This window comes from Hyalella azteca, unplaced genomic scaffold (genome assembly GCF_000764305.2).
Source record: "Hyalella azteca isolate HAZT.00-mixed unplaced genomic scaffold, Hazt_2.0.2 contig10333, whole genome shotgun sequence".
Taxonomy (NCBI): Eukaryota; Metazoa; Arthropoda; class Malacostraca; order Amphipoda; family Hyalellidae; genus Hyalella; species Hyalella azteca.
Window position 1 is genome coordinate 286,326 of NW_025940377.1, and position 15,509 is coordinate 301,834.

The window sequence follows — 15,509 nt, forward strand, 5'->3', positions numbered from 1 at the left end:
GAGATAGAAAATCTCTTAATCGACGATAGTCATTAGCGCTAACACATTTATACGATTGGAGTTAAATGTCCCCTTATCCAGAAACTATTATGTAATTTGAAATTATATAGGGTTGAGAATAGTTACACTTATAAACCTAAAAGACAAAGTTTAGTTCAAGTTTATCCCAAAGTTTTATTTCAAAGCTCAACAAAAAGTTTTGTAGTCGAACAAAGAAGAATCCATGAATCATCACGTTAACAAATTTTCACGTGATTCGTAATATTTTGCAAATTCCATCTTCGAACTCAGATCTGAATACTGCAATGGAAAATGAAAATTTTCAACCTTGTTTACTACTTTTAATGATATTAGGACCTACTTCAACCACAAAATGAGGTGACCAAGGTGTTTTATTTGAGTATTCATTGATGTATATTCATCACATATTCACGCAGCTTGAACTTCGATGCCACTAGATGAAGCTAAACATTTACTGGCTTCTTCAGATTAAATGTTAACGTATATGACATTACTCGATGAAAGTTCATGCATTGCACTTCTAATGCGGGAGTGCAGTCATTTTGTAGCTGGAAAAATGATATACTATTTTTGGTGAAGTCATAAAGGTCCTTTCAGTTCCAATAACTGGCTAATATTATTGGGCTGAAAGCCTTGTCCATTGCAGCCGATATTTTATTGCTGTCAAACGCATTATTTCACGGAATAGTGAGTGCATTTCTTTCGAAAGGCTTTCATTATACAATGATTGATTAGAACACTGGACCTACAAGGCATCGAGAAATCGGTGTCGATTGTGAGACTTAGCTAAAATTTTTTGCTTTATTCTAAATAACCAAAATTAGGAAGAGTGACATTTTCTCTGGAACGTCCCTTCACACCACGCAATTTCGATCAATTTGACCGTGTTTTGCATGACCCTGTCGTGTCGGCCTGAGAAATAAACTTCCAATCTTATACAATTAACTCAACACTAAAATATCAATCTTATATCACATTTAGGGTCATTGGTGGCAAATACCAAGATACCAGGTTTGCATTTCCAAACGGGTAAATTTACCATGATAACGGTCCAGAGTGTATCTCGTGATACTGGTAGGAATTCTGTTTATTATGTTTATTAATATCATAGTCAGGTACCATAGAACGGATAAAAATGTGTATTTTAAAACTGTTGCTGCATATGCATATAAGTTATAATCTATATCATGCAGGTACTGCAACAGCGGTACCAGTTTTACACATGCCCGTGTAGTGATAGTGTAAAATAAGTAATCATTATCTGATTACGAAATTTCCTGACAAATATTTATGTCCGTAACTGATCATAGAAATGAATCAGGAATATTTTTCTCATATTTCGAATTTATTTTTTTATTTAATTTCATCAAATCATATAATAGGCTCTAAATTTAACTCAATGTTAATTATTTAAATTATGAATTTCAAATTAGGTTACATTAGTTTTATGCATTGCATTACCTTCATGCTCACTTAGTGGTGATTATTTAAGTTGAAATACATAAGATTTTTAAACTACGTACGAATCACAACGGTCTTACCCAGCCATTATGAATCATTTGTACAGATTTATTAGCTTACCTATTGATATCAGTCAACGATTTCTATTTAGAACATGAAATCAATAAGAAAGCCTGCAGTTCTGGCCGCACTAATGTATCAATTTCAGTAATGTATCAACTTTGTGTGAGAAAACACGAACAGTTCCATGGGCGGTAAATTGAAATCCAATACAATATCCAATAACGTGTTAGCACACGAGTGTAAACGCCAGCACAATAACACGCTGGCACACGTGTGTACATGCCAGCACAATAACACGCTGGCACACGTGTATACATGCCAGCACAATAACACGCTGGCAAACACGCTGGCACACGTGTGTACATGCCAGCACAATAACACGCTGGCACATGTGTGTACATGCCAGCACAATAACACGTGGTGTACATGCCAGCACTATACCACGTTGTACATACAGGCCCAACTGGTAAATGCTCATTAATGTAACAGCGTGAGAACCTTCGCATGTAGACATGAGTGACACATGAAGAGGCAATGGTAGGTGTTGCGCCGATTGTTATGGTTAAACAAAAGGTTCATGTCAAATGAATGTTAATACAAAACAAGTGCAAAAACTGCACCAGCAGTAATCACTTCTGTTGATATGAAAACAACAGTGAAAGCATTCATTTCCTTATACATAAAAACCGCAGTGACACCATACACAAGCGATAGTTTAAGAAATACTAATGACAATATTCACTACTGTTGGTGTTATAACGCTACTGACAGCATTCACTATTGTAAGTTAGTGACCAATTTTGTGGCAAAAAAAATCAACTCTTAACACATCATCTAGAACGATTATTGCAGTTTAATCTAGAGCCCCCAAAAAAATCAAGAGTAAACAGACTCGATGACCATTTCTCTTTGTTCGAGCTCCCGAAATGATTAATGAATGGCAAAACTTTATGTTAAGGCAAGAGCTACGTTCATTTATCAGCAATCGATGAATGGAGGGACTCACAATAAGGGCTCGGGCTCAGACGCTCTACAGCCGCTGACAGAGGTGTGGTGAACGAACATCTCAGCGGCCACTGCCACTGTGTTCAACATTAGTTCATGCATCACTGGGTAGGTAGCACCACTGGCTTGATTGTTGATATTTGGTTTAGTTACACATTTCTCAATCACTCCAGTTCTGCTTCCTGTCGCAGTGAGAAAGCCGTAAAAATTTTCACTCTGAACTTTTACTTCCAAACACTAATTATTGAAGAACTAGTAAAATTTAAGAGTTTAATAATATATTATATTTCAGAGTCTGCAGTGTTTTTTGTGCATTAATGCTGGTACAGTGCTTATTAATAAAGTTATACTATTTTCAAAATTCCATAAGAACGTTGTCTCAGAATTTTGGTAACTTTGGCTCAAGCATTTTACCAAATCATGATAATAGCAAAAAAGATTCGAAATAGAAAAACAAAAAAGATGGAACTCTTCGTCAGATAAAGATGATGTTAAGATGTTGTTAGAGTCTGATTTGCAGATTGAAACTATTTCTGATCTGGAAGAAATATAACAGGAAGAAGCGAGCATACTGTTCACCGACCTAAACATTTAATTAATGCATGGCTGTGTTATGACCCTAACAAAATTTTGATGATGGCAAAAATCGGCCAGAGTGGTGCCTAGAACTCGGTGAAAACTCGGTGAACAGAAGTTCTATGTCTTTTTTCGTCTTTGGCATTAAATACAGCCTTTATCTAACTTGCAGGCTCGGAAGTAGTACAGAAAGAGGGCAATGAGCACAGTCTGCATATACCGTACAGGTTAAATCAGAGCTTAACGGCCATTTACCCGCAATGAAAAAACATGATCATTTACTATCGAATAAAACCTGGCCATGTACTCCGATTGACCGAACGTTCCTAATATTTTTTACCGCCACCGTCCGTAAAGTTTGGAAACTGTTCGCTACTAAGAACCCGGGACCTGATCTAGTGTCACGATAGTAGATACTTCTTTGGAATATATATTTTTTGAAATGCTATCCAGAACCGAGTTGCTCATCTTTATTGATCACCACAAAGTGAAAGGATACTTTATACGTTTCAATACATAGTTATGGAAACACAGTATGGGGCATACCGCAAGCAATGTAATCACTGTGAATATTCTTCCTGTCGATGAAAAGTAATTCGAATTGAATTAATAATTTCGAATTAGTTCCAATGGTTTGTCTTGGTTATATGTGATAGTTTTGGGAAAATTAAATTTAACTTCAGTTTTTATGTCTTAAACGGGTGTAAACAATCATCAGCACTTTTTTTTTATTCAGCAGGATTTTGATTTTTCTCGGGAGCAATATCATCAAAAATGAACTAATTTTTCATCCGAGGATCTATGTCGCTTGAGTCAGGTTACTGAAGCAGTATTCTCAGAGTATTTTTTTGCAAATTTTTGTTTCCGTCTATTAGGTAAGTTTTTTAGAAATGTGTCAATACTGCCATTGCTGTAGCATTGCTGTAGCTAATCATATGAGCTTCGTTTATCACAATCGCAGTGAGGTTCAGTTATTTCTGACCTTCATTCAACGAATTAATTTGTTGTGCTCGTCCATTATGCGCTTATTTGCTCTGTAAATTCTTGGGTACGCGATCAATAAAAAAGGATCACATTCTGAATACCCTCATTCGACGGGAGCATAGCGCTAAATGTATTGCAAATCAGGTAACGGTCGAGGACAAATTTGTTACAGAAGACTCTAGATATTAGCGATAAATTTGCCTTTGCTAGAGCGGTCCTGGAACTGGAGCGAGTTTTTTTGAGGAGGCTATTTTTTGAGAGCGCCATTGCAGGTGATTATCATTCAATAAAAAATTTATTCAAGATGAGCTCTGCCATTGCGGTAAGCAAGATAAAATGGTAAGCTGAGTAAAATAATAAATGATTAGAGTGCTAAGAATGGAGCAAATTTAAATTGGATTATACACAGGACATCGAATGGATTGAAATGCTGAGCAGACAGAAGATTCATGTGCATAAATCGGCTCAATTAAGTCAGATTAACCCATTTACCCAAACGATTTTGCTCGCTCAACAATAAGTCCTGCGTTATTAGGAACGATTATTTTCCAAACTTTACTGACGGATGCGGTTTAAAAATGTTGATGGTGCTCGGTCAGTTGGAGTAAATGCTCAGGTTTTGATCTGGGCAAATGAACAAGTTTTTAGTCGGTGGTAAATGTTTGTTAACCTGATTTAACCCGTATATGCAGACTGTGCCCATGGCCCCTTTTTCTATACTATTCTCGGAACGACTCGGATTTCAATCGGATGAAAGAGCAGACATAGAATAACTATAGGCCGAGTGATGCGACTTCTGAGCAAAAGTCTGGACGCTACCCGATTTTGTCAGGGAAGGGAGAAGTGATTGTTTAACAACACACACCTTATAAAAAAAGGGTGCCTCTGGCTTGGATTTTGGCCAGCGTTTCCAAATCCTCAGAAACACAAACACGCTTTTCGAATTTCAAAATAGTTCATAGACATATCTAGCTCAAGTGGGAATACAGATTTCGGGGACTAAATGTGTGGTGTAGAAGGCTATAAAAACTGAATGTTCACCGAAAAATGTAATTAAGACCGCGAAACAAAAGCTAGTTAAAAGATTTTTTCGCAAAATTGAAACATTTACTATTATCACGACTTCTTCCTCAGACTATAACTTTAATAGAGACGAAAAATGTGAAAAAACGTATTCGGTAAAATCTATTCATTTGAAGAAACATTGCATCATCTCTGAAATGCTGAGGAGGCCGCGGCTGTTCATGCTGCTGCTGTCCGTGCTGCACGGAACCGGCGTAGCATCAACGGGCTCATCCTGGTACCACGTGCACCCCCAGGCAGGGTTCGGTATCGCTGATACCGCGGCAGTGGTGCACTATACATCGTCTGCCATACAGGTAAGGTTGTTAAGTTAAATTTTATTACATAGTTTAATATGAATCTTTTTAACACGTTCAGTACGATATGACACACCATGGTTGCCAGATGATTTTTTTTCCGATTAAGTTCCTCGATTTCGTTTTTTTTTCAATTGCGTTGAACGGCAATAAATTCTGATGGCTGCACATCTTTATTGTATTTTAGAATGTAAAAAAATAGGAAAATTGAATTTTGCCGGGCAATCAACAAATATACCAGTAATATTAAATTGTGGAATTTTTTGTGGCCTTTTTTTGTCGCGGATTTGGCCGTTCGTGTAAAAATATAACTCAATACTAACTGCAGTGAGTGACAGAGAGCGCATTTTCTCGTCGAAGAAAACATGAAGTCACGAACGGACAGACAGTACAGACGGACAGACAGACGGACGGACGGACATGACGAGCACAATATCGCCTTTGTAGGTAAAAGAGAACTTGCTCTAAAAAGGACGATTGGATGATCATAACTAAATCGCTCCAATAAAGTTAGTTTAGCAATAATATTTTTATTCTCTCAAGCTTTGATTCGCCTGGTGCTGTTCATTTGTCGGTATTAGTGAATTAATACAGTATATGTATGTAGATTTTTCTTTCGTCTATTTTGGCACCTATAAAAATGTATAGCTTTTCATGTTGAATCAATAATTGTTCGATTTTGCTGTATAAATGATGGCATTTATTCTAAGTTTCGATGGTTTATCCGAGTCGAGAAAAAAACCCGGATTTTATTTCTTCACTGAAAATTAAAGTTTCACCCAAATGCTCTTCATAGTAATGTGAAGCATCTTTAATATTGATTTCCCAAGTTAGATTTTCATCTAACTCTTAGGAAAAATTACTTACCGTAATTTCCAAAAGTTTCGTTGCCATAATTCATTCCGCAATATCCACAAAATTCACATTATACAAGTAGTATTCCGCCAAACATTGATTGCCGCTAATAATTTTTGCAACGTGGCACATTGTCTTTCAATTTAACACATCAGTACGAGTATCCCGTACTGATTAGGGCACAATTTCAATTGATACATAGTATTAAAATTTAAGTCGATGCAAATCAATTTATCGTTGTCAATACAAAACAGTCCATTTAAATTATTACGTTGTATCTCGTTATAATTAGATACAGAATTACCCATTATTAATGAATACAACTGACAAATCTTTATTTCTCTTTTCAAATAATAACTTACTGCACTGAAATGAGAAAATTTCTTGCAGTGTGCTCAGCTGTGCTCGATTTCTGGCTCATCTGTCTTCTCCGTCACTGAAGAAAACACAGGAAAAGTGAGATGCAGAATTGCATCGTCTGGCTTCCGAGCTGAGAACCTCACCGCCGGCGCCGCTGCTGCAGGAGAAACAACCTACGTCGACGTGAGTCATAAACAGCATACAGAAGCCGGGGAATAACATCGTTTGCGGGCGTGTTTGTGAATGATTTCAGAATCGCAGAAAAATGTTTAAACTGGATATTACTCCTAAAATTTAAACAATAAACTAACTTTTTAAAACTGTCTGTGCGTTAAAGTTAGTCTGTGGGATAAGTGCCACTCATTACCCACACTATAAGCACGATTGAAAATTAAATAGACTTGATCTGAGGTTTGATTGCAGAGTAAATGTTTAACAAGGAGGTCATAAATGACCGGAATAATATTGTGAATAATACCGTTGGCAACTTATTGACCTGTCGAAAAGTAAATCTAATATATAATGGTTTTTTAAGGTGTGATTGAGGAAATGATAATTCAGTACAGCGGTATTACGAAACTTACAAAGAAACCTACTTTAAATACCTAACGCTATACTAGCATACCTGCTGTGAGAATCGGCCTGGAGATGTTGGTGAATGACAAAATGTATACAAGGCTTAAACTTCCTACACGATGTTGCCAAGGTAGAAGGGAAGTTATAATTTTATTAGTGCAGGGGTGGCAGGTGGCAATTTTATTGGTGGCAGGGTGGCCCAGTGGTTAAAGTTCAGAGTACCAAGATTGACGCACTGGGGAGGCGCGGGTTCGATCCCAGCTCTGTGCGCCAGTTTCTGGTCAGAATCGGCAAGGAGGCCGGGCGGTTAAGCACAGCAGAATTATTGTAGCAGTGCGTTGCGAGTTCGAGACCTCAAAATGCTGTGAATGTTCTGCGATGTTAAGAATCGGCTACAGGCCTACGGCCTAATAAACGCTGAAACGGCTATATTTCTATTAGAACATGAAACTCGTAAATATTGTGCCACTACAAGCGCTACAAGGCAGTTATTATTGAAGGTGGAGGGATGAAGGATATTTCTGCAAACGTACTGGAGTCCATAAATGATTTGCCAAAAAAATTGATTGATATTTTTTAAGTGTCGCAGGCTCATAAATTTTAAACAAGCGTGTCTTGAAGATCATTTTTGTAGTGATGTGTATAAATTAATTGTTCTATTAATTTATTTAATTATCCAGTATTTATTCACCTAAGGGCCATCAATTTATTGTTCTTGTAATTTTATTTTCTTTTTATATTTTACTGTAGAACAAACCTTGCCATCATCTGCCTACTTCAAATTGTTACACCTGTTTGCATTATGCACCTTAAACCAACTTTATACTTCATATAAAATATCAGCGCCTAACTGAACAGTTTCAGAAATTCTAATATCAACATTTGACAATTCTAAACATTTGATACAAATTTTGGAGTTTGAATACCAGATTTAGTGCGAGAAAATAAAAGTTTCAAAATAAAGATTACGAGGCACACTTAGGTAAATATCAAATTATTTTTCATTCTGCGAGATGTAAATATGTGTTAAAAGAATTATGTTCTTTGCCATTAATTCAGACATAAGCAGACCAGTAGATTGTACAACATTCATTTCAATTTTTTTACCCCGCTACTGTACAGGAACTTACCACAGCCGCACCCACTCCAGGTGAGTAATAACTTAAAACCCAGTAGAAATTTACAGACGCTGCAGCGTCTGATTTGGATTGCTTGAAGCTTGGGCGACTCTAAATTTTGTTGGGGAAGATTGGCCAGAAAAATAAACTTCCGCTTAGCACTCATGTACTTGAAAATGAATTCCTGATGAGTTAGGGTGCGATATAACGCTCATGAGCAGACTAATTTTTTCTAGTGTGCATATTTTTAGCAAGCATTTCATCAAGACTTGAAACTTACTTAAGTCAATGGCTACACGCTACATGAGACTATATAAAAATTGTGCAAAGTCATATCGTTCTATGTTCATATCCATTAAACACGCACATTAAGACTCCCTCGGTGAATATTTTTGCTTTTGTGTCAAAAACAAAGCTATTTTATTCCCCCAATATTGAAGTTAGCCAATTCGAGTCCAAAGAAATTTGAAGTTACTTCCAAATGAGTTACGCTACAAAAATTATGATATGTAAGAGTCTCGATTCCGTTTTTATGAAAAAATCATGGCGTCTTTTTGCCTAGTTGTGTTTTATCATCGTTTTACATTATCATTGCTTACCTTACATTAAACAAAATTAATATTTTGTCGTGATACGTTCCACTCTTTGGATTACCATAAATTGAAATAATATATGATGAAAATATGTATTACAATATTCAGTGTTAGAATAAGTTTTCTTCGCCAAAAGGACCATGTCTGACGGCATTGGATATCAACTGCACCACTGTGGGGACTCACTTCTACCATCCAAGCGACTGCACCAAGTACCTGATCTGTCAAGGCGGTACCCACCCGGTAGAAATGCCATGCGGAACTGGCACCTACTGGAATATGGTTAGCCTCAATTGTGTTGCGTCTCAGCCTGTAAAATGTTCTTGCCAGACGTCCGTCTGAAGGGTCCATACACTTGTGAGTAAAACCCCATACATATGCGAGTAAAGGGCCATAGACACTTGCGAGTAAAGGGCCCCATACACTTGCGTGTATACGGCCTACAAAATTTTTTTGCCCGACGTCCATCTAAAAGGTTACATAGGCTTTTTGTGTTTAATTCGACCCATTCATCGCACACGCAAATTCAAATAGACGAAAACATTAAATTTTATTTATATTTTTGATGGATCAAAACAAAAGAAACGTTATGAACCTAACTATGAAAAGTTTGCCATTGGATAATTGATATTATTTCAAAATGTGACAATGCCATAGCAGAAAAATTTAGGTGAACTGCAATTATAAGAACCAAATGCGCTAATTTATCGACCCATTTCTACCACTTCAATTAAATAGCGGCAACACTACATATAAGACACCCTAAGAATATAAGGACAACGATATATTCAAGTTAAAAAAGACCAACATACTAAAACAAGAACTAAAGTACTTATAGATCTTTAATGTCGTTATTGTTCAATTTTCTATTGATTTTCAGCATTTTCATCGACAAATCATCAATACTACTGTTGCCATCCTTCTCTTTCAGCCTCCACACGCTCTCCAAAAATCTATTTGGATCCTATAGCAAACCAAGTCTGTTCCCTCTGCCAGATACGCAGTCTCTGCTATCTCCTCTCTGCCTGTTCTCTCATTCGCCAACTCAATGTCTAGAGATACCCGCAAATAACATGTAAACAGAGTTTGTTTTAGGGCACTATTCAAGGCCATGCTGAAGCACCACCATCTACGGCTATAATTCGCCTTCCACCAACGACAAGGAGAAATAAAGTGAACTTCCCGAGGCTCAAACCTGCACGGCTAGTTCCTCTCCCTCATTAGGTCTTTGCATTTTACTTCAATCCACACATCGTACATAAAACCCTAATCTTTTATCCTCTCTTTCTCAATGTATTTCTCCCTCACACAGAACAACTCTGAACTCATACAAAACAGTATATACGAATATATAGACCTCCACCTGTGATGCCATCATACATGCTTCACACTATGGCATCGCTTGACTACCAACAGTAGATAACACAGGCAGTAATGCCGATTAGTTGGAGTGGACACAGAACCAATTTTATATCAATAATGCTTCATTGATGCTGCACGATATAGTGCCACAAGAATTTTTTTTGTATCGTAGCAAAGACGAACGTTCTATACGTAGGAAAGAGGAACTGCCGTTTGAATGAATAAGAATATAATGTTATATCATCCACCTCGCATTTAAATTATCCTTTCACGTGATCTTGAATATTTAATGGCACTCATTTTAGCTAACAATGTCTCACTGCTCACACATCTAAAAATATTATCGTGGAAAACATGTTTTCAATAAAGAAATGAAAAACAAAACCAAGACGTGTCTTTTTCTTAGGTGCTCGTCTGTCGATAAAATGTAATTGCAATTCTTGTAAGTGCAAGTACTTGCAGCAGGTCATCTTCGCCTATTGAAATACAACCACTGCCATGTTAAGTCATTCAAAATTTCAGTCTTGCACTTTACATGATTAAATCTTTATTCAGCTTAAGACCTTATAATGGGTTTAGGACTTCCCAGTCCATGGTCAAGCTGATGCTCCTCCTTCGTCGTTCACCGTCTCCAAGTCGTCGATAGGCAGGTCCCCTCCGCCCTCGGGTCCCAGATAAAACGTATCTGCTCTCTGCTCTCCCAGATATGTGCTCTCCTTCGGGCCAGCTGATGCAAGATGCTGTTTCTGTTGTTGTGCAAGATGCTGTTGCTGTGGGTAGTGTCCTATTACTGGACAATCCGGGATCTTCTTTAGAAACTTATCCAGTTGTCTCTTGAAAGTCGCAAGGTTAAACTCCCCTCCTCTCAGCGCCTTTGTAAGACGTTAATTAGCCTTGGTCCTACCCCGGACAGTGATCCTTTACAAAGGGTCTGTACTCTGACAGTGGCACTGTTATTGAATGGCGGGATCCTGAACACTCTCCCCCTCCTTTCGTTGTAATACGTCACAATTTTGGAGTTCTCACTTTCAAAGTTGGGAGCCAGTCAGGTTATTATCTTCCAAGTGTATAGTATGATATACCTCTCTCATGTCCTCTCCAGTGAGTACAGTCCCAGGTGTTTCAGCCTTCCCTGTAATTCAGCACCAGCTCCCTCATGCCGCTGATACAGTACGTGATGGTTCGCTGCACTGCCTCCAGTTTCCGCACCGCACCCGCCGTGGGCGGCGCCCAAAGCGGGCAGCAGTATTCAAGAAAGGGGTCTTTGAAGAGTGTAATCATTGGTGCTGCTTCTCTTTTTCGAAATGTCCGCCAGATCTACCCCATCCTTTGGCTGCCTCGCGCAACTATTTGCTCGATTTGGTCATCGAACGTGGCTTCAGTACTCATCAACACTCATCAGAGCGACTACGAGCGAAAATAGCTGGCATCTGCTGATAGCGTCTACGAGCGTTCTACAACAAGTCTGCGGTGTCGTGGTTGGTGCCAGCAATGTGGCAGCGACTGTCGATGGAAGTCAGCAAAGGATTCACAATGAATCAAACACCACTAGAGCAACAATTCAACAACAGCTACAGCGGCGGTAACCGATGTGCACGTGAAAACGTCAAAAAAGAGACGGCAAAAACAACAGCAACTGTCAAGGCATCTAAAGGCTGAGTAATCTATTATGAATTCATAATAGATTTATTGATAATACCGATTGCAAATTCACAGGTAATAGTGCTTTTGATCCGCGAATATTATGCGAGTCACAGGAGGTTTCAGACCATTCCCGCATATTTAATGCAGTAAATGGCCATCTAATTGGTAATTTTGCTATAGTTATTGCCAACGAAACTAGCATGTCTTCTCGTGTAGAACGTAATCATGTTGACCTTATTATAAAGATGTTGAGCGCTAAAAGTAAGAGATTGATTTTCTTACTTATAACGAAATTATGTGTACCGCGGTGCAATGGGCAGCAACGCTTGTAGCTCGGAGGGCGTTCCCAAGCTCACCAGGATAAATGTTTCCTGACGATGTAATTGAATTATATACTGATGAAGACCTGCAGACTTCTATAAGCAAAAAAAGGCCATTGACTCATTGTAACATGAGTCGAAAACTAAATCCTGTGAGGGTAGATTCAGAAGTTAATGTGAGGATATTCGTTCCCAACTCTAACGCCGTTCTCATAAATGAACTTCCTACTAATGAATGAACAGCTGTAATTACAAGAGATTATATACGAATTCTGTAATATTAAAATATTGTAATATCCAATTTTGGGTTTATATGTTCGCTCTTTCATATATATTGCCAGCAGTCATCAATTAAATTGATTGACAGATACGGTAACAGCGAGATGTACGTGTACGAATTTTTCCAGCTTATTGCGCATGTTAATGATTAATGATGTGAAGATTTTTTTAGAGACAAGCAATGATGTATGAGTTTTTGAAGTTAGCATGGCTTAAAAAGCTGGTTAGAGTTACCGAACAGGAAGATTTTAAATGAATTAACGTCTAGGCAAGTTTCTGAATTTGGCGACGAGACCGCATAAAGTAGAAGTAACTTAAATTAACTTTAGCGATGTTATCTTCTTAACTAAGGGTTCATTTAATTGCGCTCGTTATTGTTCATAACCATGACTTCTAATGAACGATGCAAATGTTCGTTTTGTTGATGCGTCACAATCGACTTGTTAATTTTCGTGATTGCGGTATAATCTTTACGCTGTTTTTTTTATAAATTAATCTCATTCAGTATATATATCTGCGGAAGTCGAATACAGCGTTTGAAGAATCCTCGAGCCCCAGAGAAGATATCTTTAGCTGATCTACGTGGTTTGGATGGCTTGCAAAATCTAAGCAAAGCCATGGATTCTTAAGTAGAGCATAATTCCACAGTTTTTCAGTTGACCGCAATAGCATTTTATCGAACTGATTATGGTGGATGTACTTTACCTTGTCCTTGTACCTTTACCTTTAAAACTCTTTGAGGTAACTTAAACGAATCGTTACGTTTTACAATGTGCTGTGAACTTAAACGAGTTACAAGACTCTGATAAAACCCGAACCCATGGCATAGATAAATAATGCTGAATAAATGAATGTTCCATCGTAGCATAACGATTAGCGAAGAGGGAGGTAGAATTTTAATAATAATTCGGACCAATATAAACCCGTATTATTTTAATTGCATTATTATATCTTGGTAACACTAAATGCTATCCGCAAATGTTTTTGCAAATATCATGTTCAACTGTGCAATGCTGATTTACAAATGTCTTTTGAAATTTTGAATAAAATATTTCATGTTTCTACTTTATATTTTTCCACCACTTTATCAATAAAGAAAATCTATGTTATCTAGTACTCAATTACATTAACTGTAAAAGTAATGAATTGATAAATTGAGATATCCAAGCGATTTAAAACGGTAGATTTAATCTTTAAAATTAGATTAAACTGTAACAATTACTTATTGTAACAGTCATGAGTAGATATAGCCGCCAAAGACTTCTAGATCACGTGCATATAAAAGAGTTCAACGTCCGAAAAATGCTGACGCTCGATTCATGGAAGCCAGTAATATTTTTTTCTCTCTGAGTGGACGAGAAATATTTTAGCAACCTTCATTCTCCCCAATGATGCCAATATCTTGTATTGAGTACATAATTTTCTCATGAGGATTTAATGTACCTATTTACAGTTTCGTTGCTATTATTATTGCGTTGCAATAATTTCACTATCATTGAGTGACACTATCACTAACGCTTGATCATGTCGTGCGAAATGTTCTTATAAGGGTTATTTCATATTGCTTAGAATTAATTAGCGACTCGTTCGTGTAATTAGCGACTTGTTCGTGATCTAGGAGTGTTGATGAATACTCAGGTAAATTTTGGTGATCACGTAACGGCAATAACCGCAAGAGGTAGGCGACAGATGGGGTGGATCTGGCGGACGTTCAAAACAGGAGAAGCGGAACCGATGATCACACTCTTTAGAGCCTTTGTAATACAAATTCTCGAATACTGCTGCCAGCTCTTGACCCCGTTCACACTTGGCGCAGTGCGGCAACTGGAAGATGTCCAGCAAACCTTCACTTCCAGGATCTGAGGGATAAAAAAGTTGAACTACTGGGAGAGGTTGAGGCGCCTGGGTCTGTACTCACTGCAGAGGAGACGGGAGAGGTATATCATTCTGTACACATGGAAAATGTTACCCGGAATGGTGCCAAACTTCGAGAGCGAGACCTTCAGGATTGAGACATAGCACAACGAGAGAAGGGGGAGACTGTGCAAGAACCCCCACTACGTAACATATCCGCAGTCAGATTTCAATCCCTGCGGGGAGGATCACTTTCCGTGGCAGAGCCAATGCTGTTCAACGCCCTACCAAGGGATCTAAGAGAAGGGGAGTTCACCCTGGAGACCTTCAAGAGACAACTGGACGTTTTCCTGGGCACAATCCCAGATCGACCTCCCCTGCAACACTACCAGCGGCGAGAAGCAAGCAACAGCATCGTGCTTCAGGTGGCCCAAATGAGGGCGGATGTACGATTATCAGAGGCGGCGATCCATCGTGGCCTGGGACTGCTACGTCCGAAACAAATAACAAGATACCAAGTCTAATGATCTCTTAATACACTTAGAGAATTCGACCGCATTTCACCAGAAATCTTTTTGTTTTAGGCTCATTAAATTCAATGATGATGCAAGCCATGTTTGCTGAGCTTGCTCAATGTCCGTTCGAAAATCGCGTCGTAAGCAAAATGACTTTGCGCTCAGCGATGGCATTTAATGAGATCCCTAATGAGACAAGCGATCTAATTAAAATACATAACAATGATTCGGTCCATGCAGTTCATTCTTGATGAGACTTGTCTATGCAAGATATATCGTGACATTATCAGACAGTGGTGATTTTTGTCACTGAGATCATTCAAGTGTGACGAACCGAAGTTAAAAATGGACAGCTTTACCGTTAAAATATTTAATTGCTCATGTACATATGTATCTACATTTTGCCATTTATTCGAACGACGTTTGAATATACTCTGATGAGATGTTGTTTATTCAAATATTATATTGTATTTCAATTAAGTGCTGCGAATGATAAATGAATTGATAGAATTACTGTGTATCCCTCAAATGTAATGATTCACAA

At 38.0% G+C, this 15,509-nt stretch overlaps 1 protein-coding gene across 1 annotated transcript; it reads left to right on the forward strand.

The window, feature by feature from the left end:
- The first annotated feature begins 5,330 nt into the window (after nucleotides 1-5,330).
- LOC108677795 lies at nucleotides 5,331-10,833 on the forward strand. The gene is made up of 4 exons (XM_018166073.2): nucleotides 5,331-5,489; nucleotides 6,735-6,887; nucleotides 8,403-8,430; nucleotides 9,128-10,833. The coding sequence occupies exons 1-4, from the start codon at nucleotides 5,331-5,333 to the stop codon at nucleotides 9,331-9,333; spliced, it is 546 nt and encodes a 181-aa protein (XP_018021562.1). The 3' UTR covers nucleotides 9,334-10,833.
- The last annotated feature ends 4,676 nt before the right edge of the window (nucleotides 10,834-15,509 follow it).